Genomic DNA, 27400 nt, shown 5'->3' with positions numbered 1-27400 from the left:
AAAGAGTGAGAAACCGTGAAGAAAATCTGAAATTGTGAAAAGGAAACGAGGAAACAGGGCGCCAAATCGAAAATTCATTTTATTGCCTTTCCCATTATGCCCCTCACTTACCTCAGAAAACCAATTTCATTTCATTAAAAAACTGGGCAATGCACAGACGCCATGTGGCGTTGTAAAAACCGTGTCAAAGAAACGATGTTAACATGTCATTTTCGTATTTCATTACTGACACAACCACAATTTATGATTGAAAAATATGATTAAACTTAATCAAAGTCATCTTAAACTATAATAATTTTGATTTTTTTACATAAATCGTCATTGACTTCAACTAATGTACGATAAAATCGTTTTAACATTATAACTTATTTTGAAAATATATTAAGTCAACACAACTTTTAAACCTTGTACCATTTCTGCAATTTCATGAAATTACACCAAAATAATTTTAAAAAACTTCTAAATGGTCGTGGTTTAACACCAATGCACGCTCTTCTTCATGCATGATGGTGCCAAAGAATTGTTTCCTACGTTACAAAAATTTAATTTTAGTTTTAAATCTAAAAACTTGATTTATTGCCTATTGATGTAAAATAAAATCATCTACATCTATAAAAAAAAGTATACATGTATGCATCCATAAATGTAAGAACCTGATGGTATATAATTATATATATTTACATAAATAATAAAAAGGGAGTAAAAAATGCATTAAGTTTAAGGAGAGGGACCTTTTTGTAAATGAAGAGATTGTTTCAAGTATTTCTGCTGGACTTCTTTTAAGCTAGAGTCATTTTCTTATGAATGGTTCTCTCTCTAAGAACTTCAGCCCTTACTTCCTCTGCCTTCTCTCTAGCTTCCAACCCATTGACCCAGTGCATGTCTGTTTAGGTGGTACCTAAGCACTCTTGACCGGTAAGTAGTTTCACCTCATTTCTGTTTTCTTCAAATTTCTGAGCCCTAAGAGTTGTTTTCATCACCAATTTGGTGGTTTTAGGTCCTGTTGTGTCCTAGTTGTGTGGAGGCACCGTAGAAGCGTTTTGGATGAGCTAATTTGTGCTTGGAATCAAGGTAAGGGGAGCTAGTTCTATCTTTGTTTAAATTCGTTGTATAATGTTAAGGTATGATAACTTTCGAAATGAATCTGTTGTTATGCTTGGTCTAGGTTTCAGTATTTGAAATGTGCATGTGCTTGAGTGTTAATTTATGAACCTGTAATGTTGCGATTGTAAGTTATTCTAGATTAATTGATTTTTGTAATGGGTTATGTTGGAAGTGGTTGTTGAGAGATTTTTGTTATAAATCTGATTTGGAAAAAGGGTCAAGCGTTAGGTACTGTTTCAGATCATTTCAAGAAGAACTGACATAGTGATTTTGAGCTAGTGTAGTTAAGAGGGACTTTGGAGTGTTAGGACAACTTAGCCAAGTCAAATGTGACTTGTTAGGATCATAAAATTTGTCTAAAACATAATAAAAATTGTAGAAGTGGAATTGGGTCCTTAGGTTGATGAATCAAGTGGAAGGTAAGCTAAGTATGCACTTTTTGGGTTATTTTTAAGGAACCAAGGAGGTGATTTGGAGAAATTGGGGTCTAAGGTGTCAATGGACTGTTAAGGTAGTGCTAGTAAGTCTATTCTGACTTATTCAGATCATAAAATTGGTTAAAGATAGGTTCAAAGTGGTAGTTTAAGATTTGAGGATAAAAGTTGAGGTATTAGAGGTTTTAGAGTAGAAACCTGTGCTTGATCACTCAAGGTTGATGTTAGAAATGTTTAGAACCATATAGGAAAGTTTAATTAAGCTTACATTTTGATCTAGGATCATTAGAAGTTGGGAAAGAGGTCTAGAACGAGTTTCGGTGTGTTGGGTTGCAAAACTCTACAGAATTTCATTCTGCAGATTATGCAGAGTCGCATAGTGCACCCTGTGCACTATGCAAATTTTAGCTGAAAGGCTTCCCCGTCAGGAAAATTCACTCAGCACGCCAAGGGTGGTGCGCTGTGCAAATTTTTGTTGTCTTGCCTTGCACTCTGGTGCGCTGTTTGAGATGTTTGATGTTGTTTGATTGTCAGGTTATATGTAAGTTCATATATTTGGATTGTGTGACTTGAAATAGTATGAGTGCAAATTGAAATTATTAAATTGAGTATGAACTGGACATCTCAGGGTGAGATGATTGGAAGTGATTGGAGAGGTGTTGTGGTTGTTCTATATAATTGTATGGAGCTTTGAAATGGTATGTCTATCCCTACACTCAAAGCATTGTTCATACTCAAATAGAGAAGAACAGTGAGTGGTGAGAGTAGAGGGAGGTCCTCGTCTATAGTCTTAGAGTTCAGACATAGACAGATTAAGGAGACTTACATTGCATAGTGTTGGGGATGGGCTAGCTGAACTATGCAAGTGCACAGACGACCAATAGTTCGACAGTTATACAAAATCTAGATGAGTCGTGTTGAGTAGTTGATGCATGGTTTGAATGATATGCTTTAATTATTCTTTTCATATGTAAATAAGCATGATGACATAAATTGTGATGCATGTATATTGCTTGTTTACCTAACTCACCCTTGTTTCTGTGTTTGCGTGTTGCCTGTTTATGTTTTCCTTTGTGATGATCATCTACTTGAATGAGAGCAGATGATGTTGAGGAGGTTTCCTTGGAGCAAATGCTGGAGGATGGAGATGATGTTGCAACTTAGTCTTCTTAAGAATTCCTTTCTCTATTGAACCTATGTATCTTAAAATACTCTTTATGTCTAAGTTTAAGGTTTAGACATTTTATCTTAAAGTTTTAAATTCTGGTATTTAAGGGATGACTATAATATTGTACTTAATTGCAAGTTTAACTCTTAACTATTCTCCTATATTATAATTGTGAACTACCATATCATGTATGTTTGCTATACATATTTGGGATGTCACAATAAATACATCTTATTTTTAAAATTTCAATAAAATGATTCTTTAAAATAAAAATTCAAATAATTTTTTTTACTTCAAGTGAAAATAAAACTATTTTAACGAATTAATACGAAGAACTAAACTTTTAAAAAGTTCAATTAAAGTGTGGTAAAAAATATAAAATAGAAATAAATTTAATCTTTTCAAAATTCATTTGTTTTTGCACCCAAACACATCCTTAGATAAGTATAAAGGCGTGTCAATCACACGTCATATCTAATAATTGCTTGAAATAAAAGAGAGTACTGACAAAAAATAACCAAATTAAGTTTTCTTATTCTTGAGATTTGTAGTATAATCTCCTCTCAGAGGTGAGGACTAGAGTAAACAGGTGGGCTAATTCAAATAGAATTCATTTAACAAGATTTCTGGTGTATGTTAAAACTAATCGAACCAATACAATCGCTGTCCCGCAAGCCAAACTATTCAGTTCATTGGGTAGAGAGATGGCCGTGGCAGGCCTAAAAATATTGTATAGGTTAATAACTCCTAGGAAAGGGGATTTTCGTCTATGCCATAAGTTCTGTCTACAATCTCACCTGGGTCATCAAGTGGAATGGTTTAACAGACTGGCATGACACTCCATTAACTTCCATTGCATACAGATATATACCAAGCAGTTTATGTTTTTCTTAGGTAACAACTACGACCAAGAAGATCCCTTATATTCTCTCATCTCTGCAAAACACAACAATCCCTCATCTACTGATTGCTGCCAGCAGAAGTACAGTTCTGCAATAACTAATTTTTTGGTGAAGTCCCCATAAAAATTGGTCAAAATATTTCTGAAAGTGGAAAAGTATCATAGCCATAAGGAATAAAGGCAAGCAGGGAACTCCTTCCCCAATTCAGCAAGGAAAAAAATTCAGTGGTTGATTCCCCACCTCAAGTATGCATGTCAAATTTATGATCGTAAGCATCAAATCCGAATCAAAACCAGAATTTAACCATTGACAAGGACAATTTTTTCTCCATCAGCTTTTCCTAAGACAGGTTAAAAGTTTGATTGATTGCTCTTCAGAGAAGAAAATTTACAGACCATTGAATTTACATTCATTTAAATATTTTAACATGTACAGATTAGAAGGATCATTGAAATACTGATTGCTCTTCAGAGAAGAATATTTACAAACCATGAAAAAACTTCACTGTGGTAGTAAAAAATATTACCTTCAGTGGGTTGATGGGCAAACAATAATTTTACCAAGCATTGTGTCTACTTTCTTCCAACATAGGATCCCAACTTAGACAAATCTGGAATCCAGAATGACAACTCAGATGATCCAGTAGTAAACATTAGACTTCCAGGAGCCCACTTTATTACAGGAGGTCCGGTATCAGAAGTTGCACTCCTCCAACTTGCAACCTAGACAAGGCAAAAAGAATTAACATTGGAATGGTAAGTACTATTCATACTTAAATTCATAAAGGGAAAATACTATGCTACCCGAAGCAGAATTTTGAAGCTTTTTTTGCATAATCGCTTTATGCATAATTAAAAAGTTCAAGTTTCACACACAAATTGCCAGGCTTCAAAATATTGTATTCTGTTATTTCTATACAATAAAACAGACTCAGAAAAAAAAATGGACAAATACTAAAGAATTATTAACAATTATAACCAGCTCCTATCCCATTAAAAGTTATGACTCAATGTATACTGTAGGCACAAATGAAGGAAAAAGGAGATAGTTATTGAAAAGAGATTAGTTGTCTAGTGAGATCTAATGTCAAATAAAAAGAAAGAAAAAGTCCTGTAAAAACTGCTTTTTTATGTATTCTGATATGTAGGAGTAGATTCGCCTAGTTTGAAACTATATTTCAATATTCTCTAGCACTCTTTTCTGCAATCTATATACTATATACTATATCTGACAATATACTCACTCAAACATAGTCATTTAGAGGTAATAATTAAATTATTACAAGTTGCTATAATAGATTATGGGTTTTTCTTCTGCTTAATTTCATGTCAACACTACTCTCACTCCATTATTATTAGTTTGCAATTAGGAAATAAATTATTGTATTCAATATCAAATGGTAGAATATTCTGAAAAATGAAACAGGAATAACTTGATAGTAAAGTTGAAGCATAACATCCTGATAGGAGAAAAACTATAGTAATAGTTATTAAATTACTACCCAAACAAAAATATGTACAGAAAATAGTTATGACAAAGAAAGGATATAGCTTATCATACTTCTTTGCCACTTCGAACACTCCACGCATAGATGCTTCCATCCCCAGAACCTGTCAAAGAATCGAAGTGTAAAATATCAAGTTAAGCATAACAAACCAGCACAGGTAGAAAGCAGCAACCAACAAGATCACATAAATAGGAAAAAAATTGAAAATACAAGACAGAAAAACTGCACCATGATGCATGGATTTTAAAATAATCATAATCAATCCAAATCTTTCTTCCAAAACGCTATTTCAGGAAAAGAAAAAACAGTGTAATAAAGATTTAAATGTGGAAATAATAAGTATACCAAATGAATAATGATCGCACGTTCTTGGAATGATCTGAAAATGCTTACCAAATATTACAAACATTCCCTCGGGGCTGAAAGAAGCTTCTAATGTGGAGTTGCATGAGACAGGCGTGACATTATATGTGGATAACTATGTAAATGTAATGAGAGAAAAAATCAAACACAACCTTTCAATTCAAAGCACAATAAATTAAGTGAAACAAGGAAAGATACTAACAAGTGTCTGCGAAATGAGTCAAGCACGTGAATATGCCCATCCGCCGTTGTTAAAAGAATGAGACTCCCATCATTACTAAATTTCACAACATTTGCATCAGAAGTATCTCCCCCAACGGAAAATATCTCAAAGGGACCCTGTAGCAGGTGAAACTCACCATTAACAGATAACAAAAGCAAAGCTTTATACATATTTGTATTCTAATTTTGAATTTGCAAACCTTTTCATACTTGCGAGCATCAAACATTCTTACAAATCCTCCAAAGGCAACTGTAAACACAAGTCCTTGATCGTCATATGATATAGCAGGTCTTCCTTTTACATGTAACAGTCCCTATTTACTTTTAATGAAAGAAGCCCCTATAAAAGTTATATGATGTATAATAAACAAAAGGACATAAAATAAGCAAGTAACTGCATGCACATGACACTACCTGGCACTTTTCAGCCCTTTGATCCCATAGTAAAACAGTTCTATCTAGACAACCAGATATAAAGCAGTCCTTCCGAGAGCACAAGCTTAGTGACACAACCCTTGCAAAAAGCTGATATTCATTTAGAACAATCAAATGGAATTAACATGTGTATTGTATCATATGATATGAGATTTAAATGTATATATTACGAAATGACAGATACCAAACCTATCATGGTGACCTTTGAAATACCGCAAAGATTCTGGATTGATGGAAAATATTTATAGTGAGTATACAAAATTTACTGCCGATGTCAAGTTAATTGAAGATGAAAATAGGTAAGAGACACACCATCCCAACCATTTTTCGAAGAGTATATGACAGTTGTAGGATGAGATGTGAAGCAAACGAGGTCAACCCCAGACTTTTTGCTATTAATTATCTTCAAACAACTGATGGCAAATATGTTGATGAACACATGTAGATTTGTTACAAAAACTGAAGGAAGGCGAGAAATTTCAAAGAATCAAATAACATGATTCAATTTGCTACATAGTACATGTTAATTTTTAGCTGTAAATGATGGAACAATTTGTAGTTGTCAAATTACATCTGTCATTTATAAATGTTAATAAACCCAATCTATTGAAAGTATTTGTCACATCAAATCAAATAATGATGCAATCTTCTTAAATCATACTAGAGATGTAAATCGATATGAGGATGCAACAATGTCAATAAACTTCAGGATAAAAAGATTGTATCTAATCATTCATTCAATTATCTATATAATTAGAGCAACAGATAAAATGGGCTTACGTTCCACTGGTAACCTCATACAGTCGAATGGATTCATCATCACTGGCAGTTACTAGATAACTGGATGTCCTGTGAAAGTCCAAGGAACTAATTCTACCATTCTGAAAAACATATGCACACAAAAATTAAGGAAAAGAATACAATGAAAAACAAATTTTGAGGTTGCCAATTCCCAAAACATTAGAAACACTGCCCAAATCTAAAATAAGAACAGAAAACGTAATGGTAGAATTGCTCACATTGTCTTTGAAGGCCATTCCTACTTCCATACTCTGAAGAATTTCTTCGCTGAGCTCCAAAGACACCTTCTCTTCTCTCTCAGTTTGTGTCCCTACGAACACTAAAAGCATAAGAAAATCAAGGAAAAGGAAAATAGAGCAGAGAAAAAATATAACATCAAAAACCAATAACGATTTTGAAATACCTCCCATCGTTTTGCTAAATTTTGCCTTAGTTGTCTGAAAAGCTGAAGAAGATTAAGGGGAATATGATTGTGACCGTGCCCGTTCAAAAATTGGAAGAAACCTTACTCCAGCACCTACACATTGCTTGTATTGCAAATGAAATAATAGGGAGAATAGAAAACAACACCAAAAGATATAAGACTGTGAGCAAGGTAGGCTAGCATGTAGAAAATCAGACGAGTTTACGTTCCACACCCTTGAAACGGTTAGGTTCCTTTACTCAAGGACCGTAACAGATGGAAATCCACTCACACACTCTCATCAGAAAAAAAGCAATGGTATGAATATAACTATGAAATAGTGAAAGAGATGAGGGGAAATCTCCCTTGTGTTGAATATACACATAGGGTCCTTTATTTATAATAGAAGAAATATGGACTAAGCCCAAAATACAAATAAGAAATATAAACAAACTAACTAAAGATAAGAGATAAATATAAACTAAATATAATATATCTAACACTCCCCCTCAAGCTGGAGCATAGAAATCATATGTTCCAAGCTTGTTACAAAGATAGTCAATTCTAGGTCCTCGCAAGGACTTAGTGAATATGTCTGCCAACTGGTTGCTTGAGTTAACGAACTCAGTCTTGATATCTCCAGATATGATTTTTTTCTCTAATAAAATGGCAATCAACTTCAATGTGCTTGGTTCTCTCATGGAAGACAGGGTTAGCGCTAATATGAAGAGCAGCTTGATTATCACATATAAGTGTCATAGCTCAATTCACTAAGTAATTGTTTAAGCCATACAAGCTCACAAGTAGCTGATGCCATAGCTCTATATTCTGCTTCTGCGCTGGACCTAGCCACAACACTTTGCTTCTTACTTTTCCAAGATATCAGGTTGCCACCAATTGAGACACAATATCCAGAAGTAGACCTCCTATCAGAAGGGGAACCAGCCCAATCAGCATCTGAATAACAAACAATTTTTGTATCGTTGTTAGGACCATATAGCAAACCTTTTTCAGGTGATCTTTTAATATACTTCAGTATGCGAACAACTGCATCCCAATGGTCTTCACATGGGGAGTTAAGGAATTGACTCACCACACTAACTGCGAAGGAAATGTCAGGACGTCTAACAGTATGATAGTTTAATTTACCAACTAATCTTCTGCAACGTTCAGGATCTGAGAAAGGCTCCCCCTGATTGGGTAGGAGCTTGATGTTAGGATCCATAGGTGTCCCAACAGACTTACAGTTCATTAACCATGTTTCCTCCAAGATGTCTAACGCATACTTCCTCTGAGATATGACAATACCATCATTGGATTGTGCTACTTCAATACCCAAAAAGTACCGAAGTTGGCCAAGATCTTTGGTTTGAAAATGGTGACAAATGTGTTGTTTCATTTGAGAGATGCCAAGGTAGTCGCTTCCTGTGAGAACAATATCATCGACATACACTATTAAGTAGATACATCCAGCATTTGAGTGGCGATAGAACACTGAATGATCCGCTTCACTGCGAGTCATACCAAATTGTTGAACAACACAACTGAATTTACCAAACCAGGCCCGAGGAGACTGTTTTAGGCCATATAGGGATTTGCGAAGACGACATACCAATCCAGATGACTCCCCCTGAGCAACAAAGCCGGGCGGTTGCTCCATATAAATTTCTTCATGCAAATCACCATTAAGGAAAGCATTTTTGACATCAAGTTGATAAAGAGGCCATTGTCGAAGGGCGGCCATGGCAATGAATAGGCGAACCGAAGTCATTTTCGCCACTGGAGAAAAAGTATCACCATAATCCAAACCAAAAATCTGTGTGTAGCCTTTGGCAACCAGTCGAGCCTTCAAACGATCAATTGTACCATCAGGGCCAACTTTGATAGCATACACCCACCTGCAACCAACAACAGACTTTCCAGATGGTAATTGGACAAGCTCCCAAGTTCCACTTTTCTGTAAAGCACTTAATTCATCCAGCATGGCTTGACGCCAACCAGGATGAAGTAAGGCATCACCCACAGACTTGGGAATTGACACAGAAGAAATGGATGAGAGACATGTGTAAAAAGATGGAGATAACCTGTGGTAACTAAGAACAGTATAATGAGGGGAAGGGTTANGAGTAGAGCGTATACCTTTACGGAGGGCAATAGGCAGGTCAGACTCATTTGCTGGAGCCGGAGGAGACACAGGAGGCGGCACAGGAGGTGAGTCATGAGGGAGACGATTGCGGCGACTATAAACCTGTGTGGAATGAGAGTCTAAAGGATCACAGACAATAGGAATATCAACAGTGGTAGGTGAAGGTACAAAACTAGAAGATGGTTGTGAAAAATAAAACGAAGATTCATCAAAAGTGACATCAGCAGAGATAAAATGACGATTGAGAGAAGGAGAAAAACACTTATAGCCCTTTTGTGACNGTGGAAATCCTAAGAAGACACATTTGTGAGATCTAGGAGATAACTTATCAAGACCAGGACTAAAATCATAAACAAAACATGTAGACCCGAAAACTTTAAGAGGTAATGGATGTAAAGGGTCTTGAGGAAATAAGAAAGAATGAGGGATTTTGTTATCTAGGACAGAAGACGGCATGCGGTTAATGAGATAACATGCAGTGAGAACTGCATCACCCCAAAAACGCGAGGGTAGTTGGCCATGAATTAGAAGTGTACGAGTTGTTTCAATGAGGTGTCTATTCTTGCGCTCAGCCACCCCATTTTGTTGAGGAGTCTAAGCACAAGAGGTCTGGTGAAGAATGCCATGAGATGCCATAAAATATTGAAACTGTTGAGAAAGGTATTCACGACCATTATCACTGCGTAAAGTTCGAATAGAAACCCCAAACTTTGTTTTTATTTCATTAAAAAATGATTGGAAAATAGAAAACAACTCAGAACGATTCTTCATTAAAAACAACCAAGTACATCTAGAGTAATCATCAATAAAAGTAACAAAATACTGAAATCCTAAAGTGGACTTAACACGACTAGGTCCCCAAATATCAGAATGAACTAATGAAAAAGGGGACGACGCTCATTGTGAAACACTACGAGGAAAGGAACTACGAGTATGCTTTCCTAACTGACAAGACTCACATGACAAGTTGAGTAACTTCGACAAACTCGGAACAAGCTGCTGTAGTTTGGCAAGGCTGGGATGACCTAACTGAGCATGAAGAAGGGATGGTGACTCCATGATGACGCCAACATGTGGAGAAGGGCGGAGAAGATATAGACCATGAGACTCACATCCTTTGCCAATCATGTGTTTCGAACTCCGGTCCTGCAAACAAACAGAATCTTTAGTAAATGAAATAACACAATTAAGGGAATGAGTTAGACGACTGACAGACAATAAATTGAAAGGAGACCCAGGGACATAGAGTACATGATCAATGGATATAGACGGAAAAATATGAACAGTACCAATACCATGAGATGAGACTTTAGACCCATCAGCCATTGTTACCGAGGGTAAATTATCCGGACATGACAAGGAAGAAAATAAGGACTTGTTACCAGTTATATGATCAGTGGCGCCTGAGTCAAGGACCCAAGATCCGAGGGAGTGTGTCAGACCAACAAAAGGTGTACCTGTGCGTGGAACAGATGCAGATGTAGTGGAACTAGATTGCTGACGATCCTCATACCATCTTAGAATTCGTTGAAGACTACAGGGTTATGTACAATATTTGATGAAGTAGGATGGTCTGCAGGCTAAGGAGGTGGATCAGAATTAGCCATTGCTACAGATCGAGGAGGACGTCCATGAAGCGCATAACATTTATCAATTCTGTGGCCTGGCTTGCCACAATGGTCACATTTTGGTCGTCCTTTACCTGGCTTGCGAGACCGACTTTTATCATCACGTTAGGAAGCCATAACAGAGGAATCATCACTATGAGGAGATGTCTCAATGACTGTTTTGCTCGGAATACACAAAAGAGCAGAACAAGTAAAAGTAAAGTTGGGTATGACTGGAGAACCCAAAATCTGATAACGGACATGGGAGGAATCATCAGAGAGTCCGTATAACACCAACAACATGAAGAACTTTGATCGTTGTTCCAGTTCTTCAGCAGTAGTGGAAGCAGGAGGTAATAGCTCATTAAAATCATGAAGGAGGGCATGAACTTTACCTAAATATGCTGCCATGGGACTAGGATTGCGCGGACCAATAACAGTGAATAAATCATGACAAACACCATAAAGACGCTGGGTGTCATTTGTGTACAATAACTTTGCTTGTGCCCATACTTCTGAACATGTTTCATATGATCGAAACATTTGTTTCAGAGAAGAGTGAATGGTGGACTTTATGACGATGCATAGCTAGGCATCAATTTTCATCCAGCGGGAAGTGTCCTCTATGGTAGCACTAGTCACATTATTAGTAAGGTGATCTACATACCCTTGACTCTTCAACCAAAGTTTGATGTCGGATGCCCATGTTGCATAATTCGTGCCATCTAACTTGTCAATGGACAAGTGTACATTCACATAATTGGTGTATATTGATGAGGCACCAAGAGAAGAAGATGAGGCACTAGCAGAGGTGGTTGTAGACGAGGAAGAAGCCATGGAGAAGGGGAAACCCTAAAAATTCAACATGCTCCGATTGACGCAATGACCATAGATCCAGAAAGAGGACGAGGAGGCGATTCAGATGGAGTGGTCGCCGATCAATTCTGGAACTCCGACGAGTCTCTGGCGAGGCTCCGACGAGGCTCCAGCGAGACTCCGGCAAGGCTCCGACGAGACTCCGGCGACAGCGGCGGTGGCGGGAGCGGTGGCTGCTGTGGAGGATGCGACCGTGGAAGAGGCTAAATGAGAACCTAAGCTCTGATACCATATGAAATAGTGAAAGAGATGAGGGGAAATCTCCCTTGTGTTGATTATACACATAGGGTCCTTTATTTATAATAGAAGAAATATGGGCTAAGCCCAAAATACAAATAAGAAATATAAACAAACTAACTAAAGATAAGAGATAAATATAAACTAAATATAATATCTCTAACAATAACTGTATTATTCTGTAAAGTATAGATGAACAGAAATAATAAAAGAGTATTCCTCAAGGAAGCCTCCCTTCCTCCACTGGAACGATGATCTAGTCTCTACCCAAAAGGGACAAAATATCTTATGCCCCTCTCTCCACCTATTCTGTTATTATTAATACCCTCTCTCTACTAACAATTATCATACTACTCTTCTTACACGTGTCTAACTTACTCTCTTTTATTCCTAACATTACTCCACCCCTCAAAATCAACCTTGTCCTCAAGGTTGAAGTCAGGGAGCTAGTGTCCTCCAAATTCTAGTCTGGAGGCCTAGGTGGTGGCAAATCCTCCTCCAATGTCTTCTATTCTTCTTTGATTCTATTAACTTCCCACATTCTGGTCACCTCTTTTTCAAAACTATAAGCCCAGAGAAGATGATCTTTGATGTCTTTCAATGCTTCCAGCAGCTCTCTCCCCTCTGCAGGTCCCTCTTTATTGGGAGTTAAGTTACTCTCTTCTGTCTCCCCCTCCACCGATTCCGCTTGGCTCAAGCTCCAACCAAGAGTCATGGTTTCAATCTCTTGTAGTATATAAGCTAACTCTTTGGATTCAGAAATGTTTTCTCTGCCTATTGGCTTGTGTTCTTCAAAAGACTGATTCAAGTCTGGCATTACAACCTGCAAGAAGCAAAAACAACTAAGTATTTTCCAGTTGGCATTACTCAACCCATCTCCCTAGTATAGCTTTAGGTGTTCTCCTTGCACTCTAATCTTGTAAGTCCAAGCATATGAAGACAAGTCTATCGTCCCATTGTTCAATCCCTTAATCTTCACACTTGTGAGTCCTGCCCCCACAAAGTCATAAAAGGGTCTAGCTGTCTCTAAGCCAACTTGATATTCCTGATTCACAAAAGCATGGAGAGCATGACCTATAGACTTAATTAGAAGAACTGGTTTGCTTCCCTTTTACAAGAACTCTTCATTTTCAACCACAAATATACTTGTGTTATGCCATAGGTAGTCAGTGGTATCTTTGGTAGTATGGATGAAATCAACAAAACCATTTTTGACAAAGTCTGTTGTTCCCCATATTCCTGGTTTCTCCTTCACAATCTCCCATATCAAAGAATTTACACCTTTATTTGTAATCTCTCAAAGGAAGTATGCTCTTGATATATTACAAGAAACTAACATGATTGATTGTAGACCACTAGACAGTCCCATGGACCCAAACCAGAAATTAAGGACGGAAGAAGGTGAATTATTCTTCGATCTAGAGAGGTATAAGAGGCTGGTTGGAAGACTGATTTATCTCACTATTACAAGGCCAAGTAAACTAGATTTGCGGCAATCTATATGGCACTGGTGTTATCAGCATGCAGTGGAGTGGGTTGTGCTTGAGACAATCCAAGCTCTGTAAGAAGACCACGAAGCCATATTATTTCAGAACAAGCAACAGACATTGCGCGATATTCTGCTTCAGTGGAAGACTTGGAGACTGTTAGAAATATTATATTTAGTTTATATTTATCTCTTATCTTTAGTTAGTTAGTTTATATTTCTTATTTAGTTTGTTTATATTTCTTATTTGTATTTTGGGCTTAGCCCATATTTCTTCTATTATAAATAAAGGACCCTATGTGTATATTCAACACAAGGGAGATTTCTCCTAATCTTCTTCCTATTTCATANTGGGCTTAGCCCATATTTCTTCTATTATAAATAAAGGACCCTATGTGTATATTCAACACAAGGGAGATTTCTCCTAATCTTCTTCCTATTTCATATGGTATCAGAGCAAGGTTCTCTGATTCTTTAGCCGTTGTCTTCGCTGTCTGCCGGCGGTCGGGCGCCATGGCTGCCGGCAGCCCCTACTAAAAGTCTTTCAACCTATGTCATTCTACTGCAGCCAAGAAAGGCCACTGCCGCCACCGTCGCCGGAGTTGTCGCCGGAGCCGCCGCCGGAGTTCCAGAATTGACCAGCGACCACTCCATCCAAATCTTCCTCTCGTATCTGCATTCTGGTGTATGCCTCCACGAATGGGTTCTAATTCCCTTTTCTCGTGCTGCACCGATTGGACCTTCTTGTCATCCGCTGCTTGTGCCGCCACTACAATCAGTCACTGTTGTCACAATCTGTTGCCAGTCCTACTTCTACGGCTTCCGCTAAAGGTCTTCAAGGACAGTTAGTGGTTAACACCAAGAAATTTCAACACTAAAATTATGGGTTGAAACAATTTCACCAACCCTTTGTCAAATCTGTCAAATTTGTTTTTGGGTGCTTTGATGAATAAGAGCTCATTATGATCTTCCACTTTCACGGTCTATCATCGGCGCGCCGTCATTTCTGCCGTTCTTCGTGAGGGGGAGTATGAACCAGGTTTTAGGCTTTCAGACTCCACTAGTCAATGATGGCAGTCCTTGCAGTTTTATCGCTTTTAGCCACTACAGGCCCCATCAGTCAGTGATGGCATTCCCTGTAGTTTTGTTGCTTTTAGCCACTACAGGCCCCACTAGTCAGTGATGGCAATCCCTGTAGTTTTGATGCAAGCCCCATCCTTACTTGATGGCAATCCAGTCCCTGGAGTTTGTCATTGTTCTCCTTTGTCAAAGTCATCCCACTTGAAGTTTCATGGTGCTATTTGAAGTTTCATGGTGCTGTTAGTTGTTCGTCGACATGTGATTGCGCATCTGTTTACCACACACTCTTGAAGACAGATCATCAAGAGTTTATTTATTCCAAGCTTTGTCCATACAATTTGTATGCTCCAGCTTAAGGAGGAGTGTTAGAAATATTATATTTAGTTTATATTTATCTCTTATCTTTAGTTAGTTAGTTTATATTTCTTATTTAGTTTGTTTATATTTCTTATTTGTATTTTGGGCTTAGCCCATATTTCTTCTATTATAAATAAAGGACCCTATGTGTATATTCAACACAAGGGAGATTTCTCCTAATCTTCTTCCTATTTCATAGAGACTAAATCTGGTTTCTTACATTTTCATGAAATAGGAGCATTCCTTAGGAACATACACCAGCCAGTAGTTGATCTCCTAGTATCTGGACAACCAGCCCAATCAGCGTCACTATAAGCTTGGAGTTGAAGAGATGAATTACCAGGAAAGAATAAGCCATGACTTAAGGTGCCAAGGAGATATTTAATGATACCCTGCACTGCTGAAAAATGGAAGTGTCTTGGAGATTGCATGAACTTACTAACAGTGTGAACAACAAAAGAAATATTAGGGCAAGTGATAGTCACATAGATGAGACTACCAACTAGTTTCCGATATTGAGTGGGATCGTCAAGAAGCTCTCCTTCATGTCGTCTATATTTAACATTAACTTCCATTGGAGTGTCAACAGGGGTAGCATTGGTGAGTCCCGCTAGCTAGACCAAATCTTGAATATATTTATGCTGATTTACAAAAATGCCTTCAGGATGGTAATGCACGTCTAAACCCAAGAAATAATTGAGATGGCCTAACTCTTTCATGTGAAAATTTGAATGCAGCATTTGTTTGATTCTAGAAATAACATCTTGATCAGAACCAATGACCACAATATCATCCACATAAATAAGAAGTACGACGATACCTTTAGGAGTCCGTTGAAGGAAGAGTGATGGATCATACTGACTTTGATTAAAAGAAAAACCAAGAAGAGTGGAGCGAAACTTTTCAAACCATACTCTTGGGTTCTTCAATCCATATAAAGAGCGTTTCAATTTGCAAACAGTATTCGGGAAAAGAGTCGACATACCACCAGGAAGTGTGATGTAAACTTCTTCCTTAAGGTCACCGTGGAGGAATGCATTTTTGACATCCATTTGATGTAATAGCCAAGATTTATATGCAGCAAGAGCAAGGATAGTGCGCACAGTGGTCATGTTGGCAACTGGAGCAAAAGTCTCATCATAGTCAAGGCCATACTCTTGCTTATTTCCAAGCACAACAAGTCGCGCCTTGTACCGGTCTATGGAGCCATCCGAACGTAGCTTTATAGAGAACACAAACTTGCTGCCTAAAGGTTTAACATATGGAGGACATGGCACTATATCCCATGTCTAATTTTCTTCCAAGGCGAGAAGTTCACTTTCAATAGCTTTTTGCCAACATTCATTCTTCATTGCCTGCTTATAAGAAGAAGCAATAGGAATAGATGATAATTGTTAGATATTTTGTTTATGTTAATTAGGGAAACATAGTCCGTATATGTTTATTAAGGAAACATTGTCCCTATTCTTATTATTTTATTTTTACATATTCATTTGTATTTGGGTTTAGCCCACATTCGTATTATTATAAAGGGTTAAATATGGTTTTTGTCCCCCAACTATTGGCCGTTTTTGTGTTTAGTCCCTCTTTCAAACTATAGTACAATTTAGTCCTTCAACTTTAGAAAACTCTGGTTTTAGTCCTTTTTACCAAATTTTTTTGACTTTATTTGCTGTTTCAAACGCGTTTCTCAGTTAATATTGAAGCAAAAATGTGTCAAACAGTGTAAACAATCCAAATGCTATAATGTAACGTGCTTGAAACATCAAATAAAGTTAAAAAAATTTGGTAAAAAAGACTAAAACCATAGTTTTCTAAAGTTGAAGGACTAAATTATACTATAGTTTGAAAGAGGGACTAAACACAAAAACGGCCAATAGTTGGGGGACGAAAAACATATTTAACCCTATTATAAATACATTACCCTATGTGTATGCAAAGACACAAAAGGGAGATTTCCCCTCATCTCTTTCACTATTTCATATGGTATCTAGAGCTTAGGTTCTGCTCCAGCCTCTTCCACGGTCTCCGGTACTCATCATTGTCGCAACCACCGCAGTAGCCGCCATCGCCGTCACCGTCACCAGCGCCGTCACCGGAATTCCAGAATCGACCGTCACCGTCACCAGCGTCGTCGCTGGAGTTCCAGAATCGACCGTCAACCACTCCATTTGAATCGCCTCGGCCAGGCGACCACCGTGGTCCAAAGATTGCGGTGATCGGAGCACCCACGCTCCCCCACGCGCCGTCACCGTCACCACCGCCACTGGAACAGTAGACAATCTTTGTTCTTCAATGATAGACTGTGTAAGAAGACGTTGTTCTTCACGTAACAACTCATTGAGACATGCATCCAATGATGGGACAGGATCTCTATGGATGAGATTTGATCAAATACCTTCAAAGTCAGATCGCAATTTCATAAGAAATTGGTCGCGTATAGTAATATCATGAATTGTTTGTACGGAACTGAGACCTTCGGAAGGAAAATTTCCATAAACTATATCAATGTATTCAAGCCAAAGATTCAGGAATTGAGAGTAAAAATCAGATATGGAGAGACTATCCTGTTTCAAATTAGCAATGTTGTGCTCAAGCTGGAATCGACGAGCTGCATTATTTTGACTATAAATTTTCTTCAGGTAAGACCACATTGTGCTTGCAGTCTTGTAAGGGCGAAGATGCAGGACAATGTTCGAATCCACGGAACCAAGGATCTAGGCCATGACTTGAGCATCTTTGACTGCCCATTGAGCATGAGTGACCGTATCTTCGTCTTTGTCAGGAGCAAGAGTGTTGCCATCAACATGACCCCACAAATCTTTTCCGGTGACAAAAATCTGGAATTGGAATGCCCAAGCTGAGTAGTTTTTTTCGTTAAGGCGAACAAACAAGACATCATATTTTTCGGAAGCCATAGAGCTAGGAAAACCAAAGACGAGAAGAATCGAGAATCGAGAGTTCGAAAGTCGAGAGTCGAGAGTCGGGAGTCGAGAATCAAGAATCGAGAACGAGACTGAAAAAAAACGCAAACTAGGTTTGGGGATCGTAACCTAGACTGATACTATGTTAGATTTAGAGAAGATTGAGCCAGAAAATTATGTCTCCTCTTGTTGGAGAACTTTCATATATATACAAATAATTACAATCTGTCAAGCTGATTTTCAGCCCACTAAATAAGCTAAACTATCATATATACATTTACTACAGCTAATTATCCTAATTAAGAGAATAACAGTTACAAATAAATGTATAATTGCATATCTTTGCCATTCATTCTGTTGACACTAACTATATAGGTGTGATAATAGCTAAGCTAGCTGTTGTAAACACTTAGTATTGCAGGTTATTTGTCAGCATTTGTTGTAACTAACTTTCTGAAGTCAGTTATGCTAACTTCCCCTTAGCTAGATCTATAGTGCGGTCGGCAAGGCTTTACTTCTGTATAAAAACTAAAATATGTACTTCAAACAGGTAATGCAAGAAACCATTTTCACTTTATACAAATTCTATTTTCTTCTCTTTCTCAGTTCTATATTATTGTTTTCTAGGTACCTTTCTCTTTTTTGTATTTTCTGATAATGATATTTTAAATATTTTTATTGATTTGTTTTCTCTCAAGTTCTTCATACCCTTTTATGACTTTTTTTTTAATTCAATGACAAGGTCCATTTCGACTTGTTGCAGAGGAGGGGAAATCTAAATGCTCTAGGGTGAATCTTGATGAGATTTCAAATACCTACGTTAGAGGTGTACATGTTGGTCCTTACAATTCACCTATTTTTTTCTTCAGCCATCACGAGTCCCAAATTTTAATTGGATTTGGTTGTTTCCCTATAGCAGTAAATGTGAGATTTTTTACTTTTTACTTTATTCTTATATATGTAAGTATATTTTTGTTTTTTATATGATAATTATTTTCATACTGATATAAAATCGAGTTAAGCATCAGGATGCATTTGTTTCTTTATTAGGATTCGTTTGAGTTTTAGTTACTTAACAGTATTTTTATTGAAGTGGTACAGGCATGAACTTCTTGAAAATTCTGGCATTCTGTACCAACCCTGTAAGTTTAAAACTATTGTTAAAAGTCTGTTAAAAGCATACACACCTTAGTTCTCTTGAAACCTCTTTACCCAACAAACTAAGATGCATCTACATATTAAATACTAATATGCTGTGGCTTACACAGAATATATATCCTGTATGACCTTGAATAATGTTAACTGGACCTGTTGAGCCTATTTGCCTTTTTTTTTTCTTTTAAGGTTCAGCAGATTTGGAAAAATCACATCATCAAACTGTATTTGAGTTATGCTGGCTTTGCTGAATGTATGTGCTTCTTTCAATAACATTGCAGATTACTTATTTTGGCACATTGTTGTTGACTGAATTAATGTGCATCACATTGTACTTCCAGAGTTGTAGATATGGATATTTATCTATTATTAGTCTATAATGGTATAGGGTGGTTATCTATATTAGCAATTATGATGAGCTCATGTCTTATAAATTGCCCATTGTTTTGCATAGCAAACTCAACCTTGAATTCTACCCAGCCTGGGCAGTGTGCTTGATTCATGCCTATATTAGTACCATGTTAGACATAATCAGTTTGTAATTTTGTTTTTCTATTTGAGGTGTTTTAGAGGATAGCTGACATAAAAGCATGTTTATCATGCGTGTAATCCTATTGTTGACATCTGACCATCTGTGGTTTCAGGGGATACTACTGAAGGCATACAGAACATTTTGTAATAGTTCCTCTTTTTGATCTAATTAGAATGGCTGCAAGACTCATGTTTCTAATATATTATCAATCTTTTAATGTTAATGATCTGTGTAAACTATGTCAGATTTGGAGTAAATGAAAAATAATGGGTTGAAGCACAGGGTCAAGAATGCCACGCAGCAGGCTATTTTAATGACGCTTAAATCACAAGCATCAGATGAAGCTCATATTCATCTTGATCTTCATCCTCTTAGGTATTAATAAGGTTGGTACAATCTCTATTTTGCCTTTATGTTTCCTGGTGTTGTACTTTAAAATTTTGACCTACCTACGTCCATTTTCTCAAGTCCAAACCATGGGCTTTTGCATTGATTATTAGTAGCCTTGATAACTCTATTTGCTATCCCTTATTGTAAAAGTACAAAATGCACACAAAATCAATTTACAATAGCATTCTTCTGCAAGGGAGTTCTTTATTAATTATAAACAAATTACTTCAACCTCCCTTCTGTGTTTATCGTACTTGCTCCAAATCCTCAACTTGAGAAACCTATACGAAACACCTATCCTAAATTTATGCCACACCTTATTTTTTAATAATAGTGACAAAACACACCATTGCAGAGTTGTACTTCATAGTGAGAATTGTTTGAACCAACCAGAAGAGAATTCATGGCTATCAATTTGGAGCACGGAAATGTGTTCGTTCTGCTACACTACTCTCACAAAGAATGTATTTTTACGAAAATCACTAAATTGCATAGCTCAGTGCGAAAAATACTAACCTGTATTCACTATTCCAGAACTTAAACTCTGGTATTGAGAGGAAGATGAACAGAAGTGAGACGGTGGTCTTGAGAGGGAGGAGACGCACACAAGTGAGGCGGTACAGCGGAGTTGAACTCTGGAGAAGATTCAGCCAAATTCTTTTTAAATACAAAATGTTATATTTGGTATTGACTGGGACACAGAATGTGAAAATGACGATGGAAACATGGCTTTTTTGGGTTGAAAAAAGCAATACGTGATTCTTTTAGTTTATACGAGTTTACGTATTTTTTATTTTTACACAATTTAAAGGTAACATTTAGAAAAAATGTACAAATAATAGTTGATGAAATGTGATCTTTTGATAGTTTTCAACTAACATTTATATATTCGGGACCGCCTTATTTGCATTTAGGCATAAAAGAAAAACATCCTAGAAGACGTGCCAATTTTGTCCAGCAATTCCCACGCTGCTGTTCAGGTCATCTACTCTCGTGAGGAAGCATCCTTTTGTCCACTACTGGGCTATTTTGGGGTTTAGGCTGGGCGCACATCTGATTTGGCTATCCGCAAGCCAATCTTCAAATTCCTTTTGGGTCCCTTTGCTGTTTTCAAATTCCCCAAAGTCTCCAAGCTTTATTTAGGCCCTACAAAACAAAGTGTAATTGTTTTAGTTAAGAGAAGAAGGATTAGTATAGCTAACTTTCCATAGAAGTAGAATGGTAGGTGATCCCTCTTCTTCTTGAATTCTCTTTGCCATAGCCCTAGTAAGAGGTCCAATGTGATTCCTTAATGGTCTTCCATCAGTAGTACTGATTGAAAACTGTTGAGATTGTTGACAACACAAACTCTATATCAATCTGGTTTTTGATGCTGACAACACAATGTTTAATAACAGTACACATGTTGATGTTTTACATGTTCTTGTTCTCAACTTGTTGTTATATCTGTTGAACATGTTTTGATGTACTGTGTTGTATGTTCCTAAGTTAATTATGTGATATATCTGTGGAACATGCTTGTATGACAATGTGTAACAAAATGTCTTTGATAAAAGTACATTCTGGAAGTGAAAAATCACAAGCACATTTATGAACTTATAATTGTGTAACAAAGTTCTAGTACAGTCAAATACACTTGTAATGGATTCGACTATTCTAAAACCTTTGTAAAGATTTTGAACATTAGTGCTTTGTGACGTTTTGGATTGAAAAGAATTTCAAAGTGTTTTTTCATGTGTCAGTCGACTTTGTCCAGTGTACATTCGACTGTATTATTGATCTGTTTTGGAATTCTGTTATGCTTACGTGCTCCAACGGCTATATTTTTAAAAGTTAGTTAAACATTAATGACTTGGTCAACTGTAATAAATGTGTGTTGTTTTTTTTGTTGACTGAGAGCCTATGTGTTGAGTGTCAGTTATAACTGTTTTAATACAGTCAACTAGATTAATAGGTTATTCGACTAAGAAACAATCTGATTGACAGAAAACTATAAATATACTGAACGCGACTTGTTTAGTGAGACTTTTGACGCACTGAAATTTTCATTTCTTGTTTCAGATTGAATTCTCTGTGTTAACAACTCCAAGAATTCTCCAAGAAGACGGTGGTGATCATTATCTGCGCTGACTGTGTGATCATTATCTGCACGAGGAAGGTGCTTCTTGATTGATCTTTGAAGGCTTTGCATCCTGTGAAGACTACTGCGTTGATTGAAGGCTTGGCAACCGGTGAAGTCTGATGTGATAGGCTTGGCATCCTGTGTAGAGTGCTGATTACACGTTGAGGATTGTTCGACGTGGGTTCAGATTACAGAAGAGGGGATTCTTGCTGCAAGTCTGGTTTTGTTGTGCAACTATATTTTGGTTCTGCATTAGAGAGGAGATTTATATTTTTGCGTGAGTGATGAGTCGATATTTTATTGATTTCACTTAGTTTATTGTGCTAGAATTAATCAGGGAATTGTTCCTAAATGTCCGGTATTTTTCCGTTTTTGATAATAGTGCTTAATTTGACTGGAAATTCTAATTTTAATTAATTTGAACATTCTGAGCTAATTATTTGCATTATTAATTACAGGAAAATTTGGGAGATACAATTTTGGACACTAGAGAGGACATCAATTCATTCAAGACTCTCCACAAAGACACTTTAGGATTAGTCAAATTTTAATTTAGTAGATTAGGCTTTTTAAACTAAGTTTTCTATTTTTTGGCCAATTTTTGGCAGTGTTAGACTAGGCCCAATTGTAAAGGAAGATGACATGGCTCTAGGGTTTTATTGTAGGTGGACCCCACCCACTTAAAAAATTCTGAGACCTAGGGATTTGGGGGGCCAGCCATCACTTTGCTTACACTAGATTTTTGCACTTTTGTTGGCTGGAAAACCTCTCTTTACCGAGAGCACATGAGAGACTTGGATATATGGGTCTAGAACGTTTTTTTTGGTAGTTCTTGAATGTATGAACATGGGTTTTTGATGCAATGGAAGAAGCACACTCTTATCGCTTTAATTGGTTCCTCTTATACACTTTTGAGTGAGTTGTTTTTATTGTGTTTTTGCTGGAACGGAAATGATGCCCTTGTCCATTGGAGGTAGCGTTTTATCTCTTCATTTGTAGAGCACATTTCAATTAATTTATTTAGCAATATGGGGGCTGAAGTTGTTTGCCAAGTTGCACCAGATTTCTTCAAGACAACACGTGTTTGGTGGGGTTGCTTGCTATGATTGGGATGCATTGTTTACTTGTTTCATTTAAAGGCACAGTCAGCTGCAGTAGAGAGTAAAGGGTATATGGCTGGAGAGTGAAGGACGTTTTTGTTTTAATTTTTTTTATGAAATGAGAAGAGTATATTAGGTGAGAATGGTTGATGACGTGCTGGAAGGGAACAAGGAAGAGTGTTTTTAGCTAATAGTTTCTACCGAGAAGGAAGCTTGATGTGAGAGTCCATTTCATATTTTTATTTGGCAGAAGGAGGTTGATTTCTTTTGGGTGATGAAGAGATGATGGGACAATGCAGCAGCTGAATGTTGGAAGCAAAGTGCCACGGTTTTGGAAGAGAAAACATGTCTGGTTCATTTCATTAATTTAGTTTGAAGGGTAAAGACTTACCTCCTACTGCACGGTGCTTCCTAGGAATTAATTATGGGAGATTTACTTTTTGCAATGTGTATTGTCACATCCATAAGTGTGGGGTACCATGGTGTAGAGGGTTGAATTCATTCAACTTTCATTTTGTTTGTTCTAAGAAAAAAATCATTCATTTTATTACAAGCCTTTGTTGAATAGCAATTGGAGTTAGTTGTTACTACTGATCGAAGAGAAGGCAACATGCTGCACGACCACACACTTAGGAAGGAATTTTATTTTACTTTGAAAGAAACATGGGATGATTCATTGATGGAAGTTTCAATTGGAAGAGGTGTCACGGCCGAGAGGTTACCCTTTTAGGCCTTTTTCAATTTAATTTTCTTTAGTAGGTGTATGTGTCATTTAAATTGCTAGTAAGAAATTATGTTTGATTATTCCTTAGTTTTGAATTAATTTGCATAGTAGGATTAGTCGCTTTTTAGTTTCTCTAATTTATTTTTGCATTTAATTTAATTTAACTTTGTTGGATATTTGTTTGTCACTTTGTTGGTGTCTAGTATTTTATTTTATTTTTTCTTAATGTTGTCTAAGGTTTTTAATAGTGTTAGTTTAATTACCATGCTAGCTTAAATTAGTTTGTTTGCATCTGTGTCTTTATTGACTTCTTTAATTTTTGCAAAACCCTTTTCACAACCTCCCCCTACTTCGTGCCTGACTTAATTCTCGAACTGCAAAAATTGGTCCTTGAGAGGCGACCTAGGAGTCATTTCCTAGCTATACTGCATTTCTCATATGCAATCAAATTTGTATGGGTTGCGACAACCCATCAAATTTTGGCGTCGTTGCCGGGGACCAACGGTTCAGTATTGAGTCTTTTGTCTGTGTTTGTGTGTCTTGTGACTGTGTTTTGACGTGTTGTGATAGTCTCTGTTGTGTCTTGTGTTGTTTTCTATGCTTTGATATTTTTGTGCTATTGTTTCATGATTAGAGGGTGTTGTGATTTAGTGCATGACTAGAGGAAATCCTGGATTCATACCACCTTTTGATACTGAAATTGATAGGACATTTCATAGGATAGTTAGGCATTCTAGGAATTTGTCTTTAGAGAATGCTGGAGCACCTAAAAGATATGTGCCTCCACCTATGCAACAACACCAGAGGCAACAATAGCAGCAGCAAGAGGCACCTGCCCAACCAGCTGCCCAACCTTCCACTTCGTCTGCACCTTCATTGGAAGAGTTAGTGAGACAGATGACTATGCAAAACCTGCAGTTTCAGAAAGATAACATGCAATTTCAGCAGCAGACTAGAGCTTCCATACAGAGTCTCACTAACCAGATGGGTCAGATGGCTACTCAAATAAACCAGGCGCAGTCTTAGAATTCTGATAAGTTACCATCCCAGACTGTGCAGAATCCTAGGAATGTGAGTGCCATAACCCTCAGATCAGGGAAGCAGATTGTTGTGCCTTCAAAGCCCGCTTCTACACCTACACACATGCCTGCCACTTGTCCTAGAGAGGATGACCATGACGGTCCACGCAGGGCATTTGAGGTGGGTGGATCTTCTTCTCCAGCCGGTGGTTCTTCTTCAGGTGGATCTTCTCCCTCTTCCACCACCACCACTACCGCACCTTCTCCTTTAGTTGACCGACCTATCCCTCTTCCATTCCCTTCACGGGCACTTCCTAGCAAAAGGACAGAAGAGGTGGATAGGGAAATTCTGGAGACCTTCAGGAAGGTAGAGGTGAACATACCTCTACTCGATGCCATCAAGCAGATACCAAAATATGCCAAATTCTTGAAGGAGTTGTGCACACACAAGAGGAAGATGAAGGGCAATGAACGGATCAGCATGGGAAGGAATGTATCAACTCTTATTGGTAAGTCGGTCCCGCACATTCCTGAAAAGTGCAAGGACCCAGGTATGTTTTGCATTCCTTGTGTGATTGGGAACAATAAATTTGAATGCTATGCTTGATCTAGGTGCATCCATAAATGTCATGCCTTTGTCTATATATACATATCTGTCTCTTGGTCCTTTGCAAACCACTGGTGTGGTCATTCAGTTGGCCAATAGGACTGTTACCCACCCGACAGGTTACATAGAGGATGTCTTGGTTAGGGTAGGTGAATTGATATTTCCTGCTGATTTCTATGTTTTGGAGATGGAGGACGGTTTCTCTCATGGATCCGCCCCCATTATTCTAGGCAGGCCATTTTGAAAACTGCCCGTACCAAGATTGATGTGTATGCTGGGACATTGCCTATGGAAATTGCTGATATTGTTGTGAATTTTAATATCCTTGATGCCATGAAATATCTAGCTGAGGACCATTCTGTGTTTAGAGTTGATACATTGGATGACATTATGGGTGAGTTCATTGTTGATGATTTTCGTTCTATGCATGAGAAGAAACATTCTTTTCTATCTTCTGTACATTCATGCATAGCATCTGGGATTGAATCAGGAATTGGAAATGTTGTTGAATTTGATGATGATATAGATGAGAACTGTGATGTCCAGGGTATTGATGATGTCCAAGCTATTGATGATATGCGTGTTTTTGATTATTTGGGTGATATTGATGATGTTGTTGATATACCTGTGATGGATATTGATCTGGATTGTGATGAGATGGATTTTCTNCCTTTACCTGTACATTCTTTAGAGTTAGAATGCCTTAACCACGTTGCAGGAAGTACACTTGAATCTGACTTGCAGGAACCCTCTCTTGAGCTGAAGCAGCTCCCAAAAAACCTCAAGTACGTGTACTTGGAGGATGATGAGAAGAAGCCTGTGATCATTTCTACCTCCCTTGATTCTGTTCAAGAGGAGAAGTTTCTTTATGTGCTGAGGAGGCACAAGAAGGCCATTGGGTGGAGTTTGGCTGATATACCTGGTATTAGCCCATCCACATGCATGCATAGAATTTTTTTGGAGGATGGGGCAAAGCTAGTGAGATAGCCACAGAGGAGGCAAAACCCCGTGATCATGGACGTGATTAAGAAGGAGGTGACGAAGCTTTTGCAAGTTGGGATCATCTACCCTATTTCAAACAGTCAGTGGGTGAGCCCCATCCATGTTGTGCCTAAGAAGACTGGCCTCACTGTTGTGAAGAATGAGGGGGATGAGCTTATCCCCACTAGAGTGCAGAACAACTGGAGAGTCTGCATTGATTATAGGAGGCTCAATCAAGCAACCAGGAAAGATCACTTCCCCCTACCATTCATTGATCAGATGTTGGAGCGTCTGACAGGTAAATCTCATTATTGCTTTCTTGATGGTTTTTCTGGTTATTTCCAAATCAATATTGCTCCTGAGGATCAAGAGAAAACCATATTCACCTGCCCCTTTGGCACTTTTGCCTATAGGAGGATGCCCTTTGGCCTATGCAACGCCCCTGGTACCTTCCAGTGGTGCATGCTTAGCATTTTCAGCGACTTTCTTGAGAGTTGCATAGAGGTGTTTATGGATGATTTTACTGTGTATGGATCCTCTTTTGATCCATGTTTAGATAGTCTGGAGAAAGTGTTGAAAAGATGCATAGAAACAAACCTTGTTCTCAATTTTGAGAAATGTCACTTCATGGTTGAACAAGGTTTGGTTCTAGGGCATATAATTTCTGAAAAGGGAATAGAGGTAGACCCTGCTAAGATATCTGTGATTTTGAAGTTAC

The 27400-nt window shown here is 37.7% G+C and overlaps 1 protein-coding gene across 1 annotated transcript; it reads right to left on the bottom strand.

Annotated features, from left to right (window-relative positions):
* Positions 1-4055: 4055 nt before the first annotated feature.
* Positions 4056-20940, bottom strand: LOC106766151 (protein ANTHESIS POMOTING FACTOR 1-like). Its single transcript, XM_014650905.2, has 12 exons — positions 20646-20940; positions 7340-7463; positions 7155-7255; positions 6916-7016; positions 6448-6548; positions 6325-6358; positions 6115-6214; positions 5901-6014; positions 5677-5817; positions 5509-5593; positions 5169-5218; positions 4056-4330 (listed from the first exon to the last, which is right to left on the bottom strand). Exons 2-12 carry the CDS (start codon positions 7344-7346, stop codon positions 4181-4183), a joined length of 984 nt encoding a protein of 327 aa, XP_014506391.2. The 5' UTR covers positions 7347-7463; positions 20646-20940; the 3' UTR covers positions 4056-4180.
* Between the last annotated feature and the right edge of the window lie 6460 nt (positions 20941-27400).

The sequence above is a fragment of the Vigna radiata genome, chromosome 7 (genome assembly GCF_000741045.1).
Source record: "Vigna radiata var. radiata cultivar VC1973A chromosome 7, Vradiata_ver6, whole genome shotgun sequence".
In the NCBI taxonomy this organism is placed as follows: Eukaryota; Viridiplantae; Streptophyta; class Magnoliopsida; order Fabales; family Fabaceae; genus Vigna; species Vigna radiata.
This window is presented reverse-complemented; position numbering and strand designations above follow the sequence as displayed.

What these genes read in the sequence shown, in the direction of transcription:
- LOC106766151 (XM_014650905.2), bottom strand. An exon ending in GAATGGCCTTCAAAGACAAT is followed by an intron (nt 7,017 to 7,154) that starts GTGAGCAATTCT and finishes TATGTTTTTCAG; the next exon opens with AATGGTAGAATTAGTTCCTT. An exon ending in GTGTTCGAAGTGGCAAAGAA is followed by an intron (nt 4,331 to 5,168) that starts GTATGATAAGCT and finishes TGCCTTGTCTAG; the next exon opens with GTTGCAAGTTGGAGGAGTGC.